At 44.1% G+C, this 26,981-nt stretch overlaps 3 protein-coding genes across 6 annotated transcripts; 2 read left to right on the forward strand and 1 right to left on the reverse strand.

Moving 5' to 3' along the window:
* The first annotated feature begins 492 nt into the window (after positions 1-492).
* Positions 493-15,005, forward strand: rfx4 (regulatory factor X, 4). 3 transcript variants are annotated; one of them, XM_061283649.1, is made up of 19 exons: positions 493-1,665; positions 5,790-5,876; positions 5,959-6,019; positions 6,096-6,219; positions 7,217-7,278; positions 7,721-7,934; positions 8,427-8,504; positions 8,584-8,747; positions 8,929-9,029; positions 9,151-9,209; positions 9,308-9,452; positions 9,627-9,721; positions 10,244-10,361; positions 10,891-11,010; positions 11,082-11,225; positions 11,435-11,621; positions 12,323-12,461; positions 13,395-13,706; positions 14,206-15,005. In XM_061283649.1, exons 1-18 carry the CDS (start codon positions 1,623-1,625, stop codon positions 13,671-13,673), a joined length of 2,220 nt encoding a protein of 739 aa, XP_061139633.1. In that variant the 5' UTR covers positions 493-1,622; the 3' UTR covers positions 13,674-13,706; positions 14,206-15,005. The 3 variants fall into 3 exon arrangements, with proteins under 3 accessions (XP_061139633.1, XP_061139632.1, XP_061139634.1); XM_061283648.1 differs by having other exon boundaries at positions 13,395-15,005; XM_061283650.1 differs by having other exon boundaries at positions 11,474-11,621; positions 13,395-15,005.
* Positions 15,006-15,421: 416 nt separating this feature from the next.
* Positions 15,422-22,205, forward strand: ric8b (RIC8 guanine nucleotide exchange factor B). Of its 2 annotated transcripts, XM_061282578.1 has the most exons (10): positions 15,422-15,613; positions 15,970-16,017; positions 17,031-17,693; positions 18,069-18,163; positions 18,351-18,501; positions 18,615-18,710; positions 18,780-18,924; positions 19,028-19,172; positions 19,240-19,359; positions 20,729-22,205. In XM_061282578.1, the coding sequence occupies exons 1-10, from the start codon at positions 15,530-15,532 to the stop codon at positions 20,835-20,837; spliced, it is 1,656 nt and encodes a 551-aa protein (XP_061138562.1). In that variant the 5' UTR covers positions 15,422-15,529; the 3' UTR covers positions 20,838-22,205. The 2 variants fall into 2 exon arrangements, with proteins under 2 accessions (XP_061138562.1, XP_061138561.1); XM_061282577.1 differs by having other exon boundaries at positions 18,615-18,924.
* si:dkey-103i16.6 (uncharacterized protein LOC557125 homolog) lies at positions 21,975-25,109 on the reverse strand. The gene is made up of 8 exons (XM_061282579.1): positions 24,148-25,109; positions 23,821-24,027; positions 23,606-23,749; positions 23,308-23,540; positions 23,053-23,153; positions 22,822-22,983; positions 22,544-22,756; positions 21,975-22,434 (listed from the first exon to the last, which is right to left on the reverse strand). The coding sequence occupies exons 1-8, from the start codon at positions 24,207-24,209 to the stop codon at positions 22,321-22,323; spliced, it is 1,236 nt and encodes a 411-aa protein (XP_061138563.1). The 5' UTR covers positions 24,210-25,109; the 3' UTR covers positions 21,975-22,320.
* Between the last annotated feature and the right edge of the window lie 1,872 nt (positions 25,110-26,981).

A 26,981-nucleotide genomic window follows, 5' to 3' on the forward strand; every position in this document is an offset into this window, starting at 1 on the left:
AAAGCCTGAAGGCCACACACACACAAACACACAATTGGGGGACTTTAGCAATGGGACAAAAGCCGCGCACATCCGTTTGTGAGCACGCACGTGATAAGGATGCACCTGCTCTTGTTAATTGGCCACAATTAATGACATCCTCCTTATCTGACTTTTGTGTTTTACGCCTTCATGTTCACTTTAAACATCTCTTTGCTTGTGTGAGTGCAGCTTTCCAGTTTACTTGTGTGTTAAAAAAAAAAAAAAAGAAAGCGTCCAGCGAGAAAGTCCTGCTCTCTACGTTGCGGTGAGTAATTCAGCCATAATCCTCCTTTCTCCTCCTCTTCTTCTTCTTCTCCTCCTCCTCCTCTCCCGTGGTTCCATTCATATTCTAATCACAGCTTTCCCTTCTCCAGCTCTCAGGCACTCCATCAGAGCCCCGACCAGCCTGGGGCTTTACACTTTTACCCCCCCCCCCCCTTTTCTCACTCACTTTCTCTTCTCTTTGCCTCCCCCTCCTTTTGTGACTGCCCCCCCCTGCACACACCAAAATAAGGTTGAGGTGATAAACCCCTTGACAGGAAATCAGTATTGCTGCACTATTGCATGTTTTATACTTTGATTTAGTTAAAATTGTAGTCCAAGTGGTAGGTAGTAAACAGTGAAGACAAGTTCAGTCCAAAAGGATTATAATATAAATATAATATAATTGCAATATAATATAATTGCAATATTGAGAAAAAATTGCAATTAGCTATTTTTTTCCTATATTGTTCAGCTCTACTTGATATCCATCTTAAAGTCTTACTAGGAGGCCTTAAGTAGCACTTGAAGTAGAAAAGACAGGACAAGTGCACCCTGGTTGTTCTACTAGTGAAGTGAATGGTCAAACTAGTGAGGACAAAGCATCCTAGTGCGTGGACCTCACGCTGGATGTCAGTGATATTGCAAAAAAAGAAAAAAAAAAAGTCCCATCAAGGAGTGAATTCCTCACTGGTAAATGTAGCGAGTGAGTGACGCCGTGCAACTGGCAGCTTTCAAATCCACTACGTTGATTCCCGAGCGTGAGGAAGCAGGTTTGGATACTTTGGAAGTACGAGCTGTGTGTGGTGGTGTGAAAGCGTATGAAATGCCATCATGGAGGATGGGGAGGCCTTCCCGACCCCACCCCTCCCAACTTTTTTTTTTTTTTTTTCCTTGGGAGGGAGCTTTTCTTATTCAAAAGAGGCCCACAAAAGACTTCCAGTGAGCCTTGCCACATCCCCATCTGACTCGGGGGGCCATTCATCAGCCCCGCAAGCCTATCAATGACATGTCCCCATCAGGGCTCCTATAAAAATCAGCCCCCTTTCCCATGAAACATCAGCAAACATTTTGACGGCTCTGCCTTTGCCCCCGCTGGATTTCTCGAGGACCCTCCAAAACACCCCCCTCCGGACGGTTCCCCGCCATTCCCCACCCACACGTACCCTCACTCGCTCTTCCTCTCTCTCTTTCGTCCACTCAGAGCCTCAGCATCTCGTCTCCGACGGCCAGTGGTCGCGGAGACGGCGAGCCGGCCGAGGATAGGGAGCAGGTGGAGGAGGCGGAGGAGGGAAAGTCGCGGCCGTTTTCTACTTGGAGGAGTGCTGGATGGGAAGAAGATGCACTGCGGGCTGCTGGAGGAGCCTGACATGGATTCCACAGGTCAGTGGGATGCCTCCAGGCTGCATGGGAACATGCCATGCGCCTCGGGCCTCGCGCCAAGCGCTTTTAGGAAGTTCCCAAGGGGAAGACGGGCTTTCGCTTGTTGATGTTTACAGATCGCATTGTTTTTGGAAAGTTGAGGAAGTTGGCTATTGATTTATGATTTATTGCTAAGGGGCTGTCTTTAGCATTTGTCCAGTTTTTAATTATTTTGTTTTAAGAGTAGAGTTGCTGCTCTTTTCACTTGAATACTTTCGGGGGGAAAAAATCTAATTGGATGGAACCAATTGAATTTTCTAGTCAATTATATTTTTTGATGTATTTTTGTATTATTTTTAAAATATATAAATTATATATTTTTTAATTAAATGAGAATTGTGTTAGTTTATGTTAGTTTGTTGGATGGAAGATTTGATTAAAAAAATCATGGGTAACTTTTTATTGATAGTATTTTTTTTTTTTTTTTCCCTGAGTTTCTTTGGCTTGCATCTATTAAGGATTTTAGTGTTATTTGCTTTTAAAGCGTTCATCTACATTTTAAAGAGTTCATCCAAAAGATCAATTTTGGGGGGAAAAGTTAAAAAAAACTTCAACGGATGTTTTTTTACATGTATTTTTTTTTAAAACTTTGTATTAACATCAGTGATCAAATTACTTATCTAGAGGAAAAAAATTGGTGGTGTCAATTTAGGCTTAGATTTGCAGGTGCATAGGTCTCTTTTTTTAAAGTTGTTTAAAAGAGGGAATAATGGAATGTTAGATCCTTAAACTTTCTGAAAGAAATTTAATCGATGGTCAGTTTTTAGTAGGATTTGTTAAAAAGAAAAATCAATTAAAAAAAAATAAATAAATAAATAAATAAAGTAGCATCAGGAGAATCTCATCTCATTGTGACTAAAGTCCAGTATCAAGTGACCTTTTTAAAGTGAACCTTTAAAATTGAGGGCTAAAGAGATAAATAGGGGCTATGCTCGAAGTTGCAGATCATTTTTTTCATGTTCGAGTTTAAAATCGAACAAAAACCTTGATTTTTGTTAGTTCTGAAAACATAATAAGAATTGAATTCTTCACTTTTAAAGTATAATCGGTATCAAAATTCCAGCGTCACGTCACTTCTTAATAGGTCATTATTTATTATGTGCATCAGAATTGGGGCGGAGGATTTCTCAGACATTAAAAAAAAAGATTTTCATTGTTTTAACTCCAATTATTTTGAATTCAAGTATCGCGGGAATCATTACTTAATCAAAACTCAAAGATGAATAAAGTAAGTGCAATCAATCCCATTTCATTTATCAGTAAAATGCTCCAGTGTAATCCCAATCCCTCCATTGAAACTCATTGTCGTGATTGAGCATGCAGGTGCACGCCGGCCGGCCGCCCGTGTGTGTGTGTGTCGGGTCACTTAGTCCACAGTGTGTGTTCACAAACGTGTGAACATCCGTCCCACTTGTCGATCGACTTTAATCCAATTATTTCCGTCCCATACTTATCTTCCCCCGAGGCAAATGAAGCCTGTGTGGAGAATTAGCTTCACTTCAGCTCCTTTCGCTTTTCTTTTCTGTCTTACCGCCCTGTCACCACCAGCTCACTTTTTTTAAGATGAATTTTAATCAAATGATGATGATGAAATAAGATCACCATCTGCCCCTGGAGGCCCGAGTTTGTATTTGTGCTGTTGCCCAGTTGGAAAAACAAGAAGTTGTGTAACGTCAATTAGCATATTAGCATGTAGAAGGCTTTCAAAAAGCAAACTTGCACAATCCAGCTCCAAGATCCAATACAAAGACACTAATGTTCACTTTTATGGCGATGTTTGTAACATATTGCTCATTTATAACAGTCAAAATATGAAGTGTAATAGAATAATTAAATAAATAGTTGGTCAATCAAGAATTGTGTCAAATCGTGAGACCATGCTTATGGCAGGCGTTCCAGACTGATTTATGTTAAGTGTAAATTTGCACTAGACAATAAACGATTTTGAATCGTTTTAGTCCTCCCACATGCTTTAAAGACATCAAAACACACTTTCCCTTTTCTTAAGTAATATTGTCTGTTTTCACTCTGGAGCTTCCACACTTTTTTCAATAAGAGGTTGAGGGTGCTTGCTTCAAGCCGTTTATTTTGTCACTCTTCTATTTTTATTTTTTGCGTGGTGGTGGTCCAGGTATCCTTAATATTGTAGCCCACTTTGGTGTGTCAGTTAGCTGAAGCCGGTCATCATTTTGAAGTTGAAGTAAATGTACGTAATCTATCATTTTTAGAAGACACTGCTGATGGAATGGAGATCAAATCTTGGTCAGAGTTTGATGAACCCTGCATTAGATGTTGTAGCGATAATACTACTGCTGTCCTACATTATTGCCAAGGTGCATATTTTGCGGTCACCACTGATGTTGACATGATGTTGACAAAGTGAAAGTCACCTTAGGAAGTTTCAGTAATAGTTGATGTTCTCCAAAGAATCCTGTGTTTGCCTGTGAGGATTGTTGTATGCTCTTTGTACTTTGTTGAGGTAGCACTTTTTTCAAAGTTTGTTACAACCATAACATTGACGCTAGTTTGTCTCCTGCTGGGACGCTCGTGCGTGTTTTCTTCAGCATATATTCTCCGTCCCCTACAATCCAGAAATACTTTTTCAATATCCGTGACCCTCTTTTTTTTCTGCCAAAGGTGCATCCAAACGACGGCCGCTTTGGTTGTCACATCCTATTAGTGTTAATGTGGACTTTCCTTCTTCTTTTTTTAAAACCCTTTCCTCACACCCTTGTATTTCATTAAAATGGTGCACACCTCCATGTGTCCCTGAACAAAATTAGATTTCAGATACATGAATTTTTGCCAAATATACTGATTATTCTGCCACCCATTATACACTTGACATTGCCGAGGTAACAAAGTTGACTTACCTGAAACAAAAACCAAAAAGTTTGTTGTGACTCCAACTTGACTTTTATTATAAACCTAAAAATAAAACAAAATCAATACGTAACCAAACCACATAACCTGTCTCACAAACGTCTGTTGGCTTAATACATACTCCAATACACCACAGACGTGCTAGTGATATTAGCACCAATGTGGCGGTGTTATAAAATTGATAAATTTTTAAATGTATATTATAAGACACGCAATGTTCATCATCATATGTAGACGGACAGTAAAGCTACTCACAGGCATATATTCTTTATCCTCCGCAAAAAAAACAGTTATGACTGGAGCCCTTCATGTACGTATATATTACTGCGTATATTGCCAATTATCTTTACATTCTACCAAATTCTATTCTCACTATTTTTGTCTGAAGTACAGTACTTGTATACTTTCAAATTAAAAAACAAATCATTTGCGTTTTACGGGAATCTGGAGTGGATCACTGCTTATAGTATAAAGTTGTATAGATCTTAAAATGAAGTAAAAATGGACAGCTATTGTTAGAAAAGAATCACTTAATCCAAACATTTGACTTTTACATTGTTTGTGTTCCTCAATACAACTCAAAACTAAAAATAATAAATTACTAGTCCAAGCTCTCCTCGTAGTTGCAGAGCACTAAGCAGGTTCTTAGTTTGATCCTGCCTTGAGCCAGCTCTCATTAAAATGCTAATGTCCTTCTGATCAACACCAGTCTTTATAGGTTGATTAATTAATTGAATACTTCTCTGTTTTTTCGGCATTCCAATAGTGAGCCTCCCAGTAAGCGCGTGCAAAATCACACACACACCAGTTGAGCTGGAAATGAAAACCGGCACAATGGCCTCCTCACTAAATGTGCGCAGGCTCTTTTAAGCCGGCTTGCTTCGTCGTCGTCGTCGTCTTCTCCCGAGGGAGGAAGGCGGGGAAGGGAGTAATGGGGTTCTGGGGTGTGGGGGGACTAGGACAATGCTGGCTGGATTCCTGCCGTGTGGATGAAAAAGACCCTCAAATAGAGCCGTGGCTATGGCAAGCCTTTACTCCACATCCTTGCTAGCAACAGTAGCATGCTAGCACACCTCAAACATCCTCAATGGCCAACTCTTTGTGCTTAATCACTGATTTAACTTCCTAGAATATGTTGAAAAGTTTCGATATCCTTATTATAGATACTTTGATTTCTGACGTATTGAACCCTTGGTCCACAGAGAGCTGGATCGAGCGATGCCTCAACGAAAGCGAGAGCAAACGTTACTCCAGTCACATGTCCCTGGGCAACATGTCCACCGACGAACGTGAGTCACAACGACACGTTGACTTGATTTTACTTTGGTGACATTTATTGATGACTAGTCTTGTTTTTAATCCTTATTTTAGATGAAGAAAAGGAAAATAACAGGGCCTCCAAACCACATTCCACACCTGCCACTCTGGAATGGTAAAAAAAAAAATTCTCTCGTTGTAATGTACAATAATTAATCGGGCCTCGTGACATACCTGCCGACTTACTCCAGGCTGGAGGAGAACTACGAGATCGCAGAAGGCGTGTGCATCCCGAGAAGCGCCCTCTACATGCACTACCTCGACTTTAGCGAGAAGCACGATACGCAGCCGGTCAACGCGGCCAGTTTCGGGAAGGTAATGTTAATAAAACATTTTTTTTTTCAAATTGATCGGGACATTTTGAACAAAGTTTTGCTGATTTATCTCAGCTGGAAAGTTAAACAAATGCTAAAGAACCAATTATTGTAAAAAAATCAAATCAAATGTTATGCCTGTAATTAATTTTGTAAATATTCAAGAACCAATTTACCCATTATATGTATATTTATTAAATAGTCAGACAATTAGTCTGCATTTGCCAACTGTTGATAATGGTTGGAAAAAAAAATGGTGAAATTTCTGGAGTTTTTATCCTGACTTCTTTTCGGACCCGCGTCGTTCCCCTCCACAAAGTTTCTCCCTTTATGAGTTTTTGCGCTAAATGAGATGGGCAAAGCTTCCCCACTCTGCCGCACTCAGTGTGAAGCCTCCGGCGGTAAAATCCAATCCCGCCGTCAAGATGACCGACTTTGCTCCGTTCTCACAAGCCTGACAAAGCCACCCGGGCCCGCTGGACCCCTCCCGCTCCCCCCCTCCCCTGGCTGCTTTTACCCTCGGCGGCTCCTGTCGGAAGATATTGAAAAAGAGAAGGGGCCGGGATTAATGTGTAATTAAAGGAAATTTGGAAGGGTGAGATGTTGCGGAATGTTAGATCAGTGGCTGGAGCGGTGTGGGGTGTCCTTTAGGAAGGCTTCATTGATTCGGGACAAAAAAAAAACGAGGGAGAGAAGAGGAGAAGAGAGGAGAGGAGAGAGCGGGCCCTGCACCGCCTCCCCTGTCTGCTCATTTATCAAGCGGGGGGCCTGACAGAAAGTTCACAGCTTGGCCTCTGTTTTCACGGCACACAATGGAGAGCGACACTGTTTGCTAAAGTTCCTCCACCCGCGGCCCGACCCTTGGAGACGGCCACAAAAAAAGTGGGGGGGGGGGGGATAGTGGGAAACTTATCATTTATGGCTGTCCAATCTCAACGTTTCTCAGCGATGAAAAGTGCACACTAAGCATCTTTTGCTTTTTTTGGGGTTTGAAACAGATTATTAGACAACAGTTTCCAGCACTGACCACCAGACGACTTGGCACGAGAGGGCAGTCCAAGTAAGTTGCGCTTGTCATCTCGCCTCATTTTTAGTTCTAATTTAGTTTGTTTTTGTGGATTTAGTAGATTTGATCATTTGTTGTTTTATTGCATAGATTATTCTTTTGTGAGTTTCAAATAATGTTTTTTTTTTGTTTTATTATTCTGATTTATTTATTTTTATATTATTTATTTGATTATTTTTTACTATTACTAAATATTTTTCTTTATTTTACATTTCACTTCATTCTGCTTTCCAAAGTAAAAGCAGTGTTTGAAAATATTCTGAGAATTAGTGTATTTTTCAATTAAACAAGAACTCAGAACAACGATTTACAAATTAACAATTCATTGGATAATCGACGAATAGTCGATTATTTGTTCTATCTCTAATATTTACATATCTACATCATTTATTCTAAAAGAAACCGAATGCAACTCTACGTTGGTAACTGGGTCCAGGTACCACTACTACGGCATCGCGGTGAAGGAGACGTCGCAGTACTACGATGTGATGTATTCCAAGAAGGGCGCGGCGTGGGTGAACGAAGCGGGCAAGAAGGAGGTGACCAAGCAGACAGTGGCGTATTCACCGCGCTCCAAGCTGGGGACGTTGCTGCCAGAGTTCCCAAATGTCAAAGACCTCCGTTTGCCTGCCAGCTTGCCAGAAGAGCGGGTAAACACCCATTTGTTCTTTCGTCCCCCCTCACTTTTACACTTTTGTACTTAAGGACATTTCAGAGTCTGCACTTTTTTTTTTACTTTTACATAAGAGGTTTAATTGGCACTTGTGCTATATATTTTTTTCGACACCAGAACGGCATTTTTTTTTTTTTTAAAGCGTTGGTCTTGGCGATAGAGACTCTGGTTGGGGTCCTGGAGAAAGACCTGGAGGATTTATACGCTAACTCTTAATCTTTCGCGGGAGATAATAAGATCTAGACACGGACAAAGGCCTGGCACTAGCTGTCTGTCCGCCTTTTTACACACGTCGGAGGCGGGGGGGGGGGGGGGGGGGGGGGCGTGATTTGGACTGTTTTGCTGATCTCTAAAGCTTTATCGCTCCCGTGCTGTAACGCCAATTCGTCCGTTCCCATGCTTTGCGCGGGATTTATCTCCTTGTTTTCCTCGCGCCTCACTCGATCAATACGGCGCTTTTCGCCCACAGGTGTCAACCTTCATCATGATGTACAGAACACACTGCCAGAGGATACTGGACACGGTCATCCGGGCCAACTTTGACGAGGCGAGGCTTTGTTTTCAGCTTTTATCGAATCTTGCAAAAAAACAAACAAACAATATTTGATGACTCTGTATGCTTGTAGGTCCAAAGCTTCCTGTTGCACTTTTGGCAAGGGATGCCACCTCATATGCTGCCCGTGCTCAGCTCGCCAACCGTGGTCAACATTGTCGGGGTGTGCGACTCCATCCTCTACAAGGCCATTTCCGGGGTACTCATGCCCACCGTCCTCCAAGCGTTGCCTGACAGGTGAGCAGGTATCCGCTGCTGTGTACACACACTGGACACAACATTAGGTACACTTGCTCATCAGGAGACATCCATGCATTTTTTTTTCTTTTTAAATCAGGTGAACTGGAGCATATTCCAGATGTTGTGTTGTATTGTTTGAAAGTTGTTAAATTATTTTTGTTGTCTTTTGTCCACACAGTTTGACGCAGGTGATTCGGAAATTTGCCAAACAATTAGAAGAGTGGCTCAAAATTGCCCTTCACGACCTCCCGGAGAACCTGAGGAACATCAAATTTGAGTGTGAGTGGCTTGAAAATTGGGATCTTTATAGACCAATTCAGAATGTTTTTCAATAATAGATGTCAGGATAATCCTCATATTTTGTTTTTACAAGGAAAGATATCCACCTCATCTTTTTCAGTGTCCAGGAGGTTCTCGCAAATTCTCAAACGGCAAACGTCCCTAAACCATCTGTGTCAGGTGCGTACTCGGGCAGGAGAGCTTTTTAATAAAATCCTTATGAGCGAAGAAGGCTTCTCAGATAAGGATAGCGATAGCATCCGTGTGGTCCTCCGCAGGCGTCGCGCACCGTGATAAATAGCTCCGACATCACCTTCCAAATGTTGGAGGACTGGAGGAACGTGGACCTGAACAGCATCACCAAGCAGACGCTGTACACCATGGAGGACTCGCAGGAGGAGCATCGGCAGCTCATCATACACTGTAAGTACATCAGTAGCAAATTTTATTCAGGGTTATGTGACTATAAAATTGTTGCGTTTGACCTATAAAATCTGACCTATGATGTTTCAGAAATAAAATCCACCTGTTGTTGAACTAAATGAATGCAAAACAACAAATACTGCATAAAGACCTCCAAGTGTCTTTTTGTGGCAGTGTACCAGGAGTTCGATCGACTCTTGGAGGAGCAGTCGCCCATCGAGGCCTACATCGAATGGCTGGATTCCATGGTGGACCGTTGTGTCGTCAAGGTGAGACATCAGGGAATCCCTCACGCGGTAGATTTTCCAGATCCGCAAAATCTCCATCACGCCGTTCGACAAAGTGCATCAGATCCTTTCCCACGTGTTTGAGACAAAAAAAAAAATTGACGACATCCACCAACAGTTTGATATGCGTCACGTTCTCGACGCAAAAAAAAAAATTGCAAAGCCTCTGGTCCTCTAAAAAGACACCTGCAGCTCTGAGCTTGCTGGTTCCTCACTTCCACAGCAATCCTCCCAGTTAATGATGTCTACAAGCTTCCCATTTGCGCCCATTATACGCCCGATATGGCCTTGTAAAATGTGGTCGCCCCGGCAACGCCTCGGCCCGGCCAGACAATGGTTCAATAGGAAGGCGTGTCCCCGGGGGCAAATTAAATAGTTGACTTGTTGACATGTTTTCTGGTCCCGGAGGGTTAAGCCCCCAAACACAGGCCGAGGGGTTAATGCCGTCATCCTGACCCTCCCCCTCCGTCTTTTCTCATGGAAATGGTCCCCCTCTCCTTCTAGGTGTCAGGGAAGAGGCCCGGCTGCTTGAAGAAGTTGGCCCAACAGTTCCTGTTGATGTGGTCTTGCTTCGGGACCAGAGTCATTCGTGATATGACGCTCCACAGCGCCCCGAGCTTTGGTGAGCTGTCACCACTGTCCGCTAATGATGTCATTTCCTGCAACAAACAAAGTCAGCTATTTGTAGAAGATGCCAGTCAGTGTGCAGGTGAAGTGGGCGTGGCCATTGAGGTGCTGTAAAATGAATAGGGAAAGTGACCTCTCCTTCCCTTTGCCCGCCATTTGAATATCAAAGACACAGCTGGCCGCCATGTTTCCATAAAGCAGCACAAACAGCTAATTAACAAACGTGACCCCCTTCCGACAAACACTCCTAAAATGTGTTTTCGTTTTATGACAGCTCAGGGTTGCTCAGGACTCCCCTGAATAGTGTTTATCATGCACAATGACACAATTGTGGCGCTCGCACGCACCCGCCGTCACCCGGAGGTCAGCGAGACCTATTTTTGGCACTGACTCGGATTGTGGAAAAATCACATCTGTGTTGAAAATCATTTACTACTCCCTAAACATGATCAGCATTATTTTTTTTCCTCATGGGTAAGATATGATGTCGCGAGTGGTGGAAATAACGTCCACTTGTCGCTCAGGCTCTTTCCACTTGATCCATCTCATGTTTGACGACTACGTCCTGTATCTGCTGGAGTCGCTGCACTGCCAGGAAAGGGCCAATGACCTCATGAGGGCCATGAAGAGCGAAGGCGGCACAGGTGAGCACGACTAAGAAATGACAAATTTGAAATTAAGAATCGAGGGATTCCTTCAATGTCCTCTCCCGCAGAGCGAGATGAAGAGTTCACGCTGACGGAAATAACCGCCACCTCCTCGCCATCCCCGGGCGCCTTCTCGCCCGCCCGCTCCGTCCACTCGGTCGCCGTGTCATCGCCCGCGGCCGACACGTCGCCCGAGTACCCGTCCAGCACGGGTGAGAGAGACTAAATATTTCTTATTCGTTGTGCCAACTTATCCAAGTTTTCCTAAATACATTTCAGAGTCTGTGTTTTTTTTTTTTTTGTCAACTTAAAAACAGGAGTTAAAACCATTGCTTCTACTTTTGCTCCACAAGTATCTGTACTTCTACTTAAGTACAGAGTGTGAGTACTTTTGCCACCTGTGTGTGTATGTGTCTGGCAGGCGCCGTTCAGTCATATACGTGGTCCCTTACATACACAGTGACAACAGCAGGAGGTTCCGCCCCCGACGCCAGCCAGCAACTGCCCTGCATGAGAAGCAGCAGCAGCAGCAGCGCCGCCGGCACGCCGCCGTCGCCGCCCTCATCCGCCCATCGACTGCCCGTCTACGCCCACAGAGAGGAGCACGGGTAATTACACCTCGAAATTCTATTTGGAATTTTAGTTGCAAGTGACTTTAATATATATACCCCTTTCAGCCATATATTGAATTTACCGTAATTTTCGGACTATAAGTCGCAGTTTTTTTCATAGTTTGGGTGGGGGGGGCGACTTACATACATATACCGTATTTTCCGGCCTATAAGGCGCACCGGACTATAAGGCGCACCTTCAATGAATGGCCCATTTTAAAACTTTATCCTTATATAAGGCGCACCGGACTATAAGGCGCACCATTAATGCATCATGTCAGATTTTTAATCCAAATCAAATCATTCTCCATTTTATCTTTTTTATTTCAACTTCAGACGGAAACAAATTACTTTATAATCATAAAATAATGATCCATAGTCTTTTTAAGTCATGATTCATAGTCTTCAGTGGGCCACTTATGATTGATTTCATGACACAATGCTTTGGGCCAGTTTAAATTTAGGAATTTGGTCCATATATAAGGCGCACTGGGCTATAAGGCGCACTGTTGGTTTTTGAGAAAAATGTAGGTTTTTAGGTGCGCCTTATAGGGCGGAAAATACGGTATATGTTTTTTGGGCATATTATGGCTGGTGCGACTTATACTCCGGTGCGACTTATAGTCCGAAAATTACGGTAGGTCCCAGTAGTGGATAGAGAGCGATTGCCAACAGGCGTGTTTCAAATGCTTTTTCAGATACACGGGCAGCTATAACTACGGCACCTACGCCAACCAGCATCCTCACGCCATCCAGAGTCAGTACCCGGGCCTCGGCCACGACACCTCCATCCCGCCGCCCCTCCACTATTCCGCTTACCATCGCTCATCCGCACAGGTCAGTCAAAATGGCCGACGGTCAACGATGTTGGTGTCAATTTTGAATTTCCCAAGAGGGCCTTCCTCCAAGTGTTGAGCGCTCAGCGGAAGCAGCTGTCACAGTGCCGTCATCACGCGTGTATTACTAAAATATTGTTATTCAATGCTCTCTTTTCAGCGAGGAGGCCCCCCGCTTTGGCCTTTGACTCCCCCGCGCTGACCGTCTTTTTCCGTGCGGCGAGCGCTCATAATGGAGCCGACTGTGGTGTTTATGTGTTAACGTGAACACGTACTTCCTCTTTATTAAGACGGTTTTTGGGCTTAAATCGGGCACAATGCGGCCGCTTTGTCCATGGGAGAGGTTGGACTTTGTCTAATGTCTGAAATATGGTCGTCAGCCTCGGCGTGCACATACAAGTCTGTGCTGTTTGGCATCCGTCTCCATGGCAACGCAGGGAGAATACTTTTTTCTTTTTTTAATTGCTGTTGGATTTTACAAACTCGCTGGATGCGATTTGATGTCAATTGGAAAATGACATGAAACTAGACAAAATTTTTCATCAAATAACATTTAATAACATTTCTTCCTTTTTAAATAATAATAATAATTTATAATAAATAATAATAAAATAATAATTAAAAAAATAATAATAATAAGAATAATAGCTCAAATAAGCTAAGCTAGGTTGTGTTTTTCTACGTTGCTTATATTTGTAAGTGAGCCTGGCTTTGTTGTATTTTAGAATAAGCCAGAATATGTTTTGCTCAATTGATATTCTTAAAGAAACTGGATTGTCTAAGCTTTGTTTTAAGACTTTATTTTTGGAAGAATTTTCACGTGTACTCGCTCATCAAATCCTTATTCCCCATCGATATGAACTGAAATGCCTCATATCCTTTCCCGCCCTCTAAAAGCAACATTTTTTCCTAACGTCTCAACTCCCCCCAACAGTACCAGTTCAACGGTCAAATGTCCCGCATGGATCCGTGTCTGATGAGCAGCACTCCCCGACTGCACCCTGCGCCCGTGACCCCCCGCTGGCCGGATATGTCCTCGGTCAACGGCTGCTACGGTAGCCCGCCTATGCACTCGTCACGTTACGCCGCATCGGGGGACGTGTACTCGCCTCTGGTCCCGCGCAGGAACTCTGAGTATGAGCACTCGCAGCATTTCCCCGGTTTCGCCTACATCAACGGAGAGGCCGCCGCCGCCACCGGCTGGGCCAAGTAGCCTATGTGAACACTCTCAAGGACGCTCATCAAGGTGAGAGGACACTAACAGGACGAAACTTTCAATCATGTGTGGAATTGGTGCAGCGGTGTTTCTACAATTCCTGCTTTTTGTTTGTCCGTCACTGGAAATCTGTGAAATCATATACAGTGTGATGAAAAAGTATCTGCACCCTTCCGGATTTCTGATTTTTTATTTTAAATCACAGTTTTCAGTCCTGAAGATGCTCGCAAGATTGGAATGTAACCTCACTTGTTAATTGAGATTTCCGCACATTTCAACATATTAAAACAGAAAGTTTTTAAATTATTCCTTAGCGCCCGTTGTCACTCACGCAAACCAAATGAGCGTGCCTGCTAAGCTAACTTTCATTAGCAACAATCCATAGAAAATCGTACAGCAGTGCGTGCTCATGTTCTCTTTTTCACATCGGGCCTCGTTAGGATTTATTATTTATTGAAAATCGTTCGGAAACTGTATTTTGTATTTGAGAGGTAATACAATTGGATTGATTATGTCATCAATTTTACAGAAATCAAGAAGAGGGCAAATAGGTTTTTACAGCACTATAGATTATGATCATCCTACAAAAAGAACCTGCAGCAGAATCATGCAACCAAGCTGTGCCTTTGTTTTGAGGAATGTACGCCTCTGCCAGTTCGCCCGCGATGCCTGAAATGATGTTAGGGATCGGCGCAAAGTTCTCAAGTTGATGTGCAGCAGCACTGCCTTAACCTTCTCCAAAAAGAGTCCAAAACATCAGAGAAAGCGACGTCCTGCCATCAGCGCCTGGGGCTCAAAAATATGTGTGTTCCGTGGCTTTTTCTGTGTGATAAATTCTATATATATGCTATGTATTTTCTGTAACTATGTAACATGGTGTATCCTTTGCTTTTTATGGTACTCGGTTCTTCTGTTTTGTAAGATGATTAGTACATTAACCTTGGGTTGTGTGTTTTTATAATGCACTGAAACACGACTGAGGACCTATTACCCTATGGGTATTTATAAAAAGAAAAAAATAAGATGGGGAAATTATTCAAATGTACAGTAACATTGTTCAATGCAAGCACTGGAAAAGCATTTGTGATGAATGTCGGAGGATCGCAGTTGAAAGTGTTGCCACATAAAGGATTTCATGATGGAAAACTGCTGACTTGCTTAATGTCTTATTTTTGTTTGACCAAGAAAGTGGAGAGAAATCAATATAAATGTTTGGGTTGCTATTTGTTTTATTCTATATTTAAAAAGTTTTACAAAATTGTAAAATGTATTTTTTCTACATTACATATTAAATAAAAGTATTGTTTTGGTGTAAGCTGGAAAAAATAAATGGAGATGTAACAGTAAATTGCAAGAAATTAAATCATGATTAATTCAGATTTTTTTTCTAGTTTTTGTTACAAATGAAATTCTGAAAATAATTAAGTACATTATTTGATTTACTACCCCAAAGATTGTTTTGTATAATTCAGAAACAAATGATTGAGAAATGTAATTTAAATATACATTTAGTGTACTAACATTTTAATGGAAATATACAAAATCATTCATTATAAAATAATACAAGGATACAAATTGATATTCCTAAAATTGTGGGTCATTTCGAAAAAATACACACTTAAAAGTAAAGCCTATAGTTTCATTTTCAAAGCAAAATACGTTCGCTATCAGAACAACGAAAAATTACGTGGCTGGAAGCGGTCTGTAAACACACCGCAAAAAAAAGCGAAACAGTGTTAACATTTCCGTACCGGTGAACCGACACTTAAACGCATCAAGCTAGCCTGACAGCTAGCTAGCTAGCCGCTCAAAAGACACTCAAGCAGCCGTGTAGTGTTTCTCTGACAGCCGCCATGGACTTAAATAATGTGTTGTCGCAGCTCGAAAGTGCTAACGACGTGGACATTGAGGAGCTTCTCCGGGAGTTTAATCGAGAAGTAAGTTGTACTCATTTATTGTTTGTTTTCTACCTCCGCTAAAAACAAATGTAGCAAGAGCGTCAGCTAGCAGACTTGCTAATTAAACGGATTGCCTTTTAAGCAAGTAATCCCCATGAGCCTCCTAAAGACACAAGTAAAGCCTTGTGATGTTTAATGTCCATGTTCTAGTTTGGTTCTGACGCTAACATTGTACGTGCACACTCACTCACGATAATAAACAACGTATTTTTGTAGTTTGTGGAGTCATTAAGCAACATTTAGTGGTTTCAGGCAGCCTTCCCTTTTATTGTGCAGTTGGTATGTCGATTATCTACAATGAGCTTTTCCTTTTTTTTTTTTTTTTTTCTTCCCAGAACAGCCACACCTTCACTTTTGACCAGAAGGAGGAAACACTGCGCAGTGTAAGCAAACGCCATCATTGTATTGCATCCATCATCCGCCAGCGTACCCTCATAAGGGCGGCGGCTGAACTGGACCCCATTCCAGCTGACTTTGACACTCGCAGCTGGTAAAGTGTCAACACATTGCAGGCAACGTTAGAGTTGACTTGATGTTCTGCAGAAATAAGTTCAGGGTTTCAAAAGTGCAGTCCAGGAATCCATTTCTGGAAACGCGCTGCTGTGATAGTCACAAATTTATTCTCATTATTGTTGGAATTTGATTTATGATTTACTCCTTTTTCTTGCTTCATTATAGGTTAGCCCCAAAATAATCTGGTAGTTTTCCACATTCATTTATTGTTTGCTTGTCTGTTAAAAACATAACGAGAGAAAATCATTGCATAATAAATTGCAGTCACAATATTGAGGGTTTTTATTCATAATATTTACTTAATCATTTTAAAATTGTCCAGCCCAAGACTTGAATTGGGCATCTCTGATCTTTATTCCACGTTACAAGAGAACCTTGAAAAAAAAAAATCATTGCCTAATAAATTGCAGTCCCAATATTGAGGATTTTTATTCATAATATCTATTTAATCATTTTAAAATTGTCCCGCCCAAGACTTGAATTGGACATCTCTGATCTTTATTCCACGTTCCAAGAGAACCTTGAAAAAAAAATCATTGCCTAATAAATTGCAGTCCCAATATTGAGGATTTTTATTCATAATATTTACTTAATCATTTTAAAATCGTCCAGCCCAAGACTTGAATTGGACATCTCTGATCTTTATTCCACGTTCCAAGAAAACCTTGAAAAAAAAATCATTGCCTAATAAATTGCAGTCCCAATATTGAGGATTTTTATTCATAATATTTTCTTAATTCTTTTAAAATCGTCCAGCCCAAGACTAATTGCAGTCCCAATATTGAGGATTTTTATTCATAATATTTACTTAATCATTTTAAAATCGTCCAGCCCAAGACTTGAATTGGACATCTCAGATCTTTATTCCACGTTGTCGTTACAGAAGCTGTGCCAGAGTGTGCTGATAGTACTGGGGATGCAAGTGCCGCTCAGCTGTCAGAAGACCTGTCTGGAGACCCTCCGCATCCTCTCCCGTGACAAGTGCGTGCTGGCACCAGTCGCCACCCGTGACGGCATGCTGACTCTGGCCAGGATGGCCCAATTGAGCGGCGGGGAGACGGCGGGCGCCGGCCAGGCGGGCGCCGGCCAGGCGGGCGACGGCCAGGAGCCCCCGCAGCCGAGCGCGCCGGTGGCCGAGGAGGAGAGGGTGGTGGTGGTGGAGGCCCTGAAGTGCCTGTGCAACGTGGTGTACAACAGCGCGGCGGCTCAGCAAGTGAGCGTGGATGTGAAGCTGGCCCACGGCCTGTGCGCCAGCCTGCGCACGGCCGCCGCGTGGCACCACGAGGTGGGCCTGTTCACACTTCGCCTCCTCTTCCTGCTGTCGGCACTGCGCTCGGATCTGCGGGTGGAGCTGAGGAGGGAGAGGCAGGTGGTGAAGCTCCTGGCCGAGGTGTTGGAGCACACCCTGGACGTGAGGTGGGACGGCACCTACGAGGCGGCCCGGCCGGACCCGCAGTCCCTGCCCCTGCCCGCCGAGGACAACGACAGAGCGATGGAAGCTCTCAAAGCCCTGTTCAACCTCACTGTGTGCAACGCCGACGGCAAGGTAAGCGCTTTGCGTTGCTGATTGACCTCAAGGTTTGTCAGGGTGGTTTCGTAACAGACCGGCCATTTAAGAAGCCGAGGGCTTAAGGTGGGGATGAGGCTCACGGTTCTCCTGGAGTTTATCCTGGCTACACCCTGGACTGGTTGCCAGCCAAATGTTATCCATGGATGGCGGGTCTGCAACCAGTGCAGGGTGTGTTCGCTGCCTGTTGCCAAAAGTCATCTGGGAGACGCTCGTCTAAATTCTTTCTTATCGCCATATCGTTATCGTTGTTATATTGGACAAGTTCTGTTTGTCTGGTTAAAAAGCCAAACAGTGTCTGAATTTTTCAAATTCACGTGTTTTTTCTGTTTTTTTTAATTGCTTATTTTTTAGGAAGATGACCACCAGTACAGAATCATTGCTGCCATCTTGCGCCATGTGCTGATGTTAAGAACTGAGACCGAGGACAAAACAGAGGAAGCACACAGGTGGGGGACTCGAGCTTTTTTGTGCGCAGATATTTTCACGTTTTACCATTGCAACCTATTTAACAGATTGTATTTTTTATTCTAATCACTTCACAATGTTAAAAATGCAAGCAAGTGACTTTATGGTATTGCCGATGCTTGTTGTCACCTTGCCAGCCTCTATTTTGTTGTTTGTTGTAACTCCTAGCCACGCCGTCAACCTGCTCAACAACCTGCCCGTGTCCTGCCTGGACGCGTTAATCGACCTGCCCGTACGGGGAGGCCTGGAGGAATATGGTGGCAAAAACATGGACGCCATACAGGTCTTACTGGACTTTATGGAGAAACGGATAGACAAGGTAAAAGTTCGGAGCGATGAAAGTGGCGGCGGCGGCTAATGTGCGCTAGCTTGACGGATGTCGTGTTACTTTTAGCGTTAGCGTGCACGGCTAATGATGCGTATATGTGTCAGGGCTCCAACTACAAGGAGGGTCTTACTCCTGTGCTCAGCCTGCTGACTGAAGGGTCCAGACACCACAGAGAGATCCGCAGATATATCAAAGCTCAGGTACTGCAAAAGCGACAACAACAACAACACCGTTCTCTTCGATCTTCATCTGGTTTGTCCACCCCACAGGTGCTTCCCCCACTCACGGATGTGAAGATCAGGCCGGAGGTCGGAACCACCACCAGGAACAAACTGGTGCGCCTGATGACGCACGTGGAGATGGCGGTCAAGCAGGCGGCCGCCGAGTTTCTCTTTGTTTTGTGTAAAGAGAGCGGTAAGGAATTTAAGATCATGGCCGATTTTTCGTTGGGTTTTTTTTTTGGTTCACCCAATTCCGTGTTGATTCGTGAAAGTCGCGTTGGCCGTGTGATGTTTAGTGGACAACCTGTTGAAGTACACGGGCTACGGCAATGCGGCGGGACTCCTGATGGCACGAGGCCTGCTGGGAGGAGGGAGGGGAGAGACCGAGTACTCGCCCGACGAAGACTCCGACACCGAAGAGTACAAAACTGCCAAACCTTTGTAAGCGGAGGTGAGGCTCATGCGGCTTGTGCGTATGTAATACAAAATCCCCTTTCCGGTTTCCTAGCATCAACCCCATCACCGGTCATGTGGAAGAACCCATGCCCAACCCCATGGAGGAGATGACCGAGGAACAGAAGGAGTACGAAGCCCAGAAGCTTGTCAACATGCTGGACAAGTTGTCAAGGTAACCACCAGTTATTGATTGAACAGGGCAAAGAGTGGAATACAAAACGAGAAGAGCGCCATTCGCCGTCAGGTGCTCACCGGGGTTCTAATTAAGTTTCATCGCAAGTTACTTTTTCATTTTAATTCCGATTTGTCATCCGGTGCAAGTTTGGAGGCGTATTTGAGGTGTTTGCCGTCTAAAGGTGTTGACGGGCTTGACTAACGAGCACCTCAGCGCTGACCTTTGCCGCGCTCGCATCCCAACGCCTGTCTCGTCTCTCCCCGCCAACCGAGTCGCCCCGGCAAGAATCTCCTCTGGGTCAATTAGACGCGGGGAGTGAAACGGACCCGGTTATTAGGGCTCTATTAATTAGGCTCCGCACCTAATTGGTTCACGGAGCAGACCTGTCGCGCAGGTTTCTATTCATGTTTTTTTAATAACCGGTGCAACCGCCCAGACTTTCTCCGTGCGAGGCTGAACAAATGCACGGGCTTGGCCATTGTGCCAAAAGGCTGATGCGTAATGAGGCACGTGCGGCCCAAGAGGAAAATTCCTTTCCAAGAACCGCTCCCCCTTTCTTTCACGCCGGCCGGGTGTTGCGACTCCAGAACACGCAGACTCTAAGGGGGGATGAATCAACCCCGAAAGAATGTCCTCTACTAACTGCTTAACCGCTCCTCCAATTAGCACATATTCCACCTGCACGCCTTTTGTGAATTTGCGTCTTGTTTTTAATTGGGCGAGATGATGCTGCTGCTGCTGCTGCACGGTTCTTCCGCTGACATTGGACCAGTGACTTTGGGAATCGTTATTGAGCTGTAAGATATACTCCTATAGTTGGGTTTTTTTTGCGCTTTAAATTAAACAAAAAAAGAATCCCACTGGGACTGGCTCATAGGTCTTGATCTTGACACCCGTTCTCCATTTTTATTTTATTTTCTTAGCTCCGTGTGTGAACAGTTGTCTGTTTATTTGTCTCGCAATTGGCTGGGCCCACTTCCGGGTGTGATCAGACTAAAAAGTTAAGTCTTGGCATCAACAATTGTGAGTGTAGTCATCTTAGAGGGAGTGGCGACATGCACGCACACACACACACACACACACAGAAGGTGCTGTATAATTGGATTAGGATGAAGGAGCAGTCATGGCTTTGAGGAGATTAGCCCCAGTGCTGATCCTGTAATTAAACTGGAGAGGAGAAGGAGAGCGGGTGAGGGGTTGTCTGGACAAGTGTCCATGACTGAGCCGGGAAAGTAAAAAAATGATCTCACATTTGATGGATTTTGTCTTTTAAACCGAGCGCTAGCTAGCGTTGTCTTAACTTCCAGGTCATAAATTGTCAAAGCGCACGTTCCAACTCATATGTCGGCCATGTTTGTGCGCGCAGGCAGAGCGTGATCCGCCCCATGGGAGTCAAACCGGACGGGACGTTAGCGCCGCTGGAGGAAACCCTGCGCGCTCCGCCCGGAGACGATGCTGGATCTGACTCTGATTAGAGCATGGCGGCATTGGGGCGGGCAGGGACTGAGCCCGGAGGAAAGAAAAAGGAAAAAAAAAAAAAGCTGTGTCACGCTTCCAGGGCTGGATCTATCAGACCACCTCATGGTAGGTGGATTCCTCTTTAGGGGTACGTTGTCCTACATACATTTATTTATTGTCTCACCAATCATAGCCAAGCACAAGAATACACATTGTCCATCTGTACACTTGCAAAACGGTTTTTTTTTTTTTTTGCCTAACATGCATCACTTTTCTGTTTATACATATTGAAAAAGAAACCTTTCTTTCTACTAATATAGTCCGCATGCAAATGCCAGCATGCTCGACGTCCGTCAAATGAACCTAATTCAGTTCGAGCGAAAGCACGCTAGAGTTTCAAAGTTCCTCGAAACCTTTTATTGAACAATCATTGGAGGAATTGCAGAGGATCCATCCCCCGCAGTGTGACAGCTAAAATGGCGCGCGGGTCTCCATTCAGGAGGACTTTGTCCCCTCGTGACGGTGAAGAGACCTCACTGTTGCACCTTTTTTTGATTTATTTAGTTTTTTCATTTCGAAGTCAAATAATAGTTGGTTGAATGGCCATCATTCCTTCATCTGTACTTTGTAGTACTTATTCTCCATGTGTTTATGTTGTATTCACACACAGGCCTAAATTAAAACATGAAGTCGAGCAGGACAGACCTGTTTGAGTATTTAAAATTCGGGAATAGTTTTTGAAAGTGAAAGTGACGTGCTCGGTGTTACTGTAAAGAAAATCCCATTTTTATTTCATTTTTGAAAATACAGTGGTACCTTGACTTATGCAGAGTTCCCACAGTTAAATGCAAGTTATTTATTTATTTCTAAATAAAATTGAAGACCCAACTTTGCACTGTTCACAATGTCAAGTGGCTAAAGTCCATAAATGTTCAACTGCTCTTCAGAATTACGAAACGAAAAGCACATCACCGTCATCGCTTTGTTGGTTTCGCTATTGTGATTGGGAGAATGTTCATTCGTTTTGAGATTGAAATTCAATTCATTGTTTATCGCTATTTTAATCGATACATTGATTGGTGCGTCTGATCAAAACTCAAGTCGAGGTCCCGCTGTAATTTCTAAATACAAATGACGGTACAACAGGCTTACAATTCTGTTCTTAACATTCCTTTCATCCAGTTGACTACTGTTTTTTTTTTTTTTTCCTGAGGAGAATGTGTTCTTTTTGCACACTTTTACATGATGTGTAAACCTCACTTTATTTATTTATCTAGTAAAAGTTCACTGAAACGAAAACAGGTTTAATAAAAAAAATATATATACAAGTTGTCGGTTTGGGCTTATTGCTCAACAGGCTTTATTAAATATTGCTTAAAATAGTCTTTATACCGTGTTGACTGGATTTTTGTCACATGCTGTGATTTGTACATCCGACGTATATTGCAAACAGAGCGTCCGTCAAGAATAACCGTATGTTTGTGTCCAAGCTTCCCGCCATCAGTTTCTCGGGCAGGAGGAGGCCGAGCACTTGCTGTCCGTTTCCGAGTCCGACTCCTCGCAGTCGCTGCCAGCGGTTTCGCTTCTCCCGCTGACCAATGTCGGGACGCGCTGCTGGGAAACATTCATTTGATTGATTTCTGTTTTGGCTCCCTAAAAATGGATGATGACCCGCGGGGTCAGACTCTGGGCCCCCCTGCATGTTTTGTATTTGAGAGCCAACCTCTTGTTCGTGACTCTTCATCAGCTCCACGATGTCGTCGTTCCAGCCCAACATTTCGGCAAACCTCCGCACCGTGTCCTCGAGGTCGCCCAGTTCCACGTGGTCCCCTCTGCGCATTGGGACCCTCAGGAACGGGCCCACGGCGTGACGATTGAGGAGGAGGCGCGGCACCGTGGAGCGCACCGTGTTTACCAAGCTGGCGAATGGCTCGATCTAAAAACGCCGTTTGTTCAGTAACACTGGAAGGCGAGAGGTCGGCGGCGGGCGTCGCTGAGCACCTGTAGCGAGGTCCCCATGATGACGAGCAGGTCGGCTTTGGGGAAGTCTTTGGTGTGGAGGAAGTACTTCTGAGGAAGGTCCTCGCCGAAGAACACCACGTCTGGCTTGACCGTGGCGGCGCAGAACGTGCACGTGGGGATGTCGCCGTTCATGATGGCTCGCTGGGAGAAACAAATGTTAAAACTGGGCTGGTCTTCTATTCAAATGTCTTCACGAGGGTCAAAAGGCACCTTTGCTTCCTCTGCCGGATACGATGTGTAGCACAGGTGACAGGAAGCGGTGGCAAAACTGCCATGAGCTTCTACCAGTTTCTCATCTGGGATGCCACACACTGAGAAGACAAGAAGGTCAGTGAGATCAATTTTAAAAACGCTGTTCAAAAGAAATAGAGCTCTTGCTTTCTCAGAAACAACTAAGAAATCCTAATTTCACTTTTAAGACCTTCTGGCCAGAAGCCCAACTGTATCTTCACGTGTGTCACTCACGTTTCTCCAGGCCGTCGATGTTCTGCGTGTACAAGCGGAGAAGCAGGCCTTTGTGGTGCAGCGTGCGGAGGAAGTAGTGGATGTAATTGGGTCTGTGGCTGCCGGGATAGAGCACCTTGGCCAAGGAGAAGAAAGGCTGCGGGTCGTTGGAGAAGTAGTCCACGTTGAAAATGGCTTCGGGGTAGGGGACGTTGTATGCCTCCAAGTTGGCGTAAAGGCCCGTCCCTGGAGTTCTGATGGAAGGCAGTAGCCAGTTGAGGATGGGTTGCTCAAATCAAGACGGGATCAGAACACCAACCTGAAGTCGGGAATTCCGCTGGCGGTGCTGATTCCAGCTCCGGTCACCACCACTACGTTCTTACAGCGACCCAGCTTTATGAGGCGGGCCACGGAAGCCAGACCGCCACCGGACTTGGTCACATTCTGAGGTTTCTTTTCTTCACTGGACAAGACAAGAGAAAATGCATTGGATATTTTCCCAGATGTCATCATCTGATTCCGATGTTTTCCCACCTGGAAGTCGGGCCTCCCTGCCCGCTGACGCTCATCTGACAGAGGTCTTGGGCCAGGGCTGAGTCCGACTGCTTCTTACGCTGTTTCCCATACTGGCCTAGTCCAGAGTCCCGAGACCCTGCACCTCTGGAGCTGCGTGTTATTCTCACGACAGCAGGCCGCGGGGAACTTTTATCCTCGTTGGGCTTGGACGTGTTCATCCTGGCACTTTGAGACAATAACAAACTAGAATTAAAGACTTAAAAAGGAGCAAATCTGTGGCTATTTTCAAATCATTCCAGCCAAGTCAGAAAGACAAATCAACAGCGGGTGAATTTGATGACTCGCCATAAATCAATCCCCAGAAAGTCCAAACGTGTGATGAACTTTGGTTTCCTCAGCACACTCATTCCTCTCAGGCCATATTTAGAAAGCCGTTAACGCTGAATCAACTCCCTCGAGCGGCGCTGTGAAATGCTTTAAACCTGTCAACTGTTGAACAAAAGTGAACGGCCGCAATATATTTAGCGGACCCCCACCTTTAGCCAGCCCTCACTTCTGAGAAGCTATGCAACAGACCACAGCTGTGGCAGCTTTACTGTTCAGGGAAAAGCAAAGGGGTTAGTTGATTGTAGCACGGCCTCCCCCCTAACCCCCAAAAAAGGACCAAGATTGCCAATGTGTCAACAAACCCAGCTGGAGAACAGAAAAAGAAGATCCCCCCCCCCCATCCTCTTCTCCCTGAGCAAGGTCTGCAGAGATAAATGATACAGAGGCGGGATTCAATAAAGAGGGGAGCGCAGGGGTGGTGATGGGGGGTCTTCTTTTCCAAAGCTCTTCAGAGAGGAATGAGTGATCAGCGAGAAAGCAGACAAAAGGATCTACAAGCCATAAAACACGGCTGCCTCGGAGGTAAGACCTTCTGCTTATTCTCTCTGATGGCCCCTTAGCGCCCCCTAGAGGCCACACGGATATACTTTTGATTGTACTGTCTCTTGGATTCCTTTAAGAGCAATAGCGCCACCGTACATTTTTTTTAGCACATCCTGAAGAACTATTAAAAACAGCGGGACGTTGAGGATATCTTTTGTGTGGACTCTCCTGCTGAGAACGGGCAATAAATCAGTCCACTTAGTTATTAAGGTGAAAATGGAGGAGACATCTTTCAAAAAAAACTTCGTCTGAGAAGTCCAACATCAATGGGGTTCGTGAGAGAAGGCCTTAATTGGGATCAAAAATGCTCTTAAATGATAAAAGAATGAAGAATCCTTGTATAAATGACAAAAGGTCTTTTTAAGAGGATTTGGGTGAGCACCCCAACCCCCTTACGCCCACCCCTCCCTTGTTTGGCCTTTCACGCAGTTTGCTCTTCACAGTGGAGAAGTCGAAGGGCCGTTGTGGCCCCCAGTGTACCGCAGTGCCGGACCACCAGCGGTGTCGCTGCTCACATGAGGGCTGCGGTGATCTCATTAGGACCCCGGCCCACAACACTGGGCACACTCCAGTGCTCACCATGATACCCCCCCCCCCCCCACAAAAAAAAGATAATCCTTTTACAATTTCAGTGGGAGGGGTTCCGACTCAAATGCCAACAAAGAGCAAATCGAGTCCGAATCAAAAACAACCACATGTTGCTTATACAGTGCCATTTGTAGGCCAGACAACAAAACGGAAAAGGTCGACTCGAGAACAAAATGTTTCCCGAGGCACATTTACGTTGGAAAAAACTCACAGCACGTCGCCAAACAAAAATGTCGCCAAGGTATATTGAAATAATTGCCATCTAATGGAAGACCATATAAATGCTCCGCACGTCATCGCTTGCATAAATAGATGAAATTAAATTTTCACTAAGTCAACATCACTAAAGGAACATTCCCATTCATGTCACCAGCTGATCCACCTCCTCCTGGTGGTGCTTGTCCTTTGCGTTTAACCCCTGCACTCATTCTAGTCCCCCCGAAAAAAAAACAAGGGATGGCACCAGGCAGCTTGGTCGTCATGGAAACCTCTTCATCACTTGGTCAGAGAGGCAACAGCTCAATGTTGTGCCTCCCCACCTGCTCGCTAATGACATATCAGTGTGTGTAGCGCCTTTGTGCGGCCCTTCACCAACACAAAGCCGTGCGTGCTAATTTGTGTTAGCATATTGGTTGGTGTCACACAGGGGAAGGAGGACGACTAATGACTCTTGTCCCTCCTCTCAGGATCCGATGGCTTTCTTTTCCAATATTATCTCGAGATTATTAGCTTTGTCAGATGTTTTCCCCACCCTGTACAGTATTCATTCAAAATATATCATTATAAATATTAAAATATAATGGTCATTGTAGTTTTTAGATTATTTTATTTGTATTTTTTAAATCTCTAGTGTGTTCATCAATGCTTGAAGACTGTATTGTCTCAATATTTTTCATTCTATTCACTACAGTCTAGAAATTACATCAATGAAGGATTTAGAAGGATTAGACTGCCCCCTGCTGTATTAAGCAGCTCATTGCATCTTGGATACTCGGGAAACGTGCATCTTTTTTTTACTCTTTAAATAATTAGCAAAATAACAATTAGATGTACACTTTAACAGCATATGACACTCTCCAGCAACTATATTGTCACCATTTAGCGTTGACTTAAGTGCTTACGTTTAGCTCAATACATGAACATTTACCTTTTGTCTCCACCGAGTAGAACGTCCGAGAGTCCCACCGACGGCGATGTTGTGGAATGGTCTGGAATAATTTTGGAAAATCTGGATTAAATTTGGATTAAATGAACAAAGAGCACACGGAACCGTAAATGTACATAGCTGTCATTTTAGAGGCGGCTTCCGTACACTCGCGAAGCCATTACAAACACTGGCGGGAAAAACGGAACTCGTCTCACGTGGTACAGCGTTTCCCGACACGGTATTTTAGTTTGTGCTGAATTCATGATTTAAAAAGGACAAAATATGATGGAAAAATAAAATTCGAAAAATTATCAAATAATAAAAACAAAAAACACGAGTGTAAACTTCAAATCTAAAAACGACCGAGCGTACGTCATTTCCGTTTGTAGACTGTAAACAAGTTCATACAAATCTATTTTTAATTTGAGAAATATAATATTAATATCGAACGGTATCAAATTGTCACGTGGTTTGAGGTGTTTTTTTTTTTTTTAATTGAACTAAATTGTTTGAC

Source organism: Syngnathus typhle, linkage group LG7, assembly GCF_033458585.1.
Source record: "Syngnathus typhle isolate RoL2023-S1 ecotype Sweden linkage group LG7, RoL_Styp_1.0, whole genome shotgun sequence".
Classification (NCBI taxonomy): domain Eukaryota; kingdom Metazoa; phylum Chordata; class Actinopteri; order Syngnathiformes; family Syngnathidae; genus Syngnathus; species Syngnathus typhle.

Bases quoted from the DNA above. Each gene is read 5' to 3' on its own strand.
- si:dkey-103i16.6 (XM_061282579.1), bottom strand. From the start codon at position 24,209: ATGAGTGTGCTGAGGAAACCAAAGTTCATCACACGTTTGGACTTTCTG. The intron at 23,541-23,605 runs GTTGGTGTTCTG...GCCTTCCATCAG, and splicing joins AGCGGAATTCCCGACTTCAG to AACTCCAGGGACGGGCCTTT. The intron at 22,984-23,052 runs GTGCCTTTTGAC...TGTTTCTCCCAG, and splicing joins ATCCGGCAGAGGAAGCAAAG to CGAGCCATCATGAACGGCGA.
- rfx4 (XM_061283648.1), top strand. From the start codon at position 1,623: ATGCACTGCGGGCTGCTGGAGGAGCCTGACATGGATTCCACAG. The intron at 7,279-7,720 runs GTAAGTTGCGCT...AACTGGGTCCAG, and splicing joins GGCACGAGAGGGCAGTCCAA to GTACCACTACTACGGCATCG. The intron at 9,453-9,626 runs GTAAGTACATCA...TTTTTGTGGCAG, and splicing joins TCGGCAGCTCATCATACACT to TGTACCAGGAGTTCGATCGA.
- ric8b (XM_061282577.1), top strand. From the start codon at position 15,530: ATGGACTTAAATAATGTGTTGTCGCAGCTCGAAAGTGCTAACGACGTG. The intron at 15,614-15,969 runs GTAAGTTGTACT...TTTTCTTCCCAG, and splicing joins TCCGGGAGTTTAATCGAGAA to AACAGCCACACCTTCACTTT. The intron at 18,502-18,614 runs GTAAAAGTTCGG...TATATGTGTCAG, and splicing joins TGGAGAAACGGATAGACAAG to GGCTCCAACTACAAGGAGGG.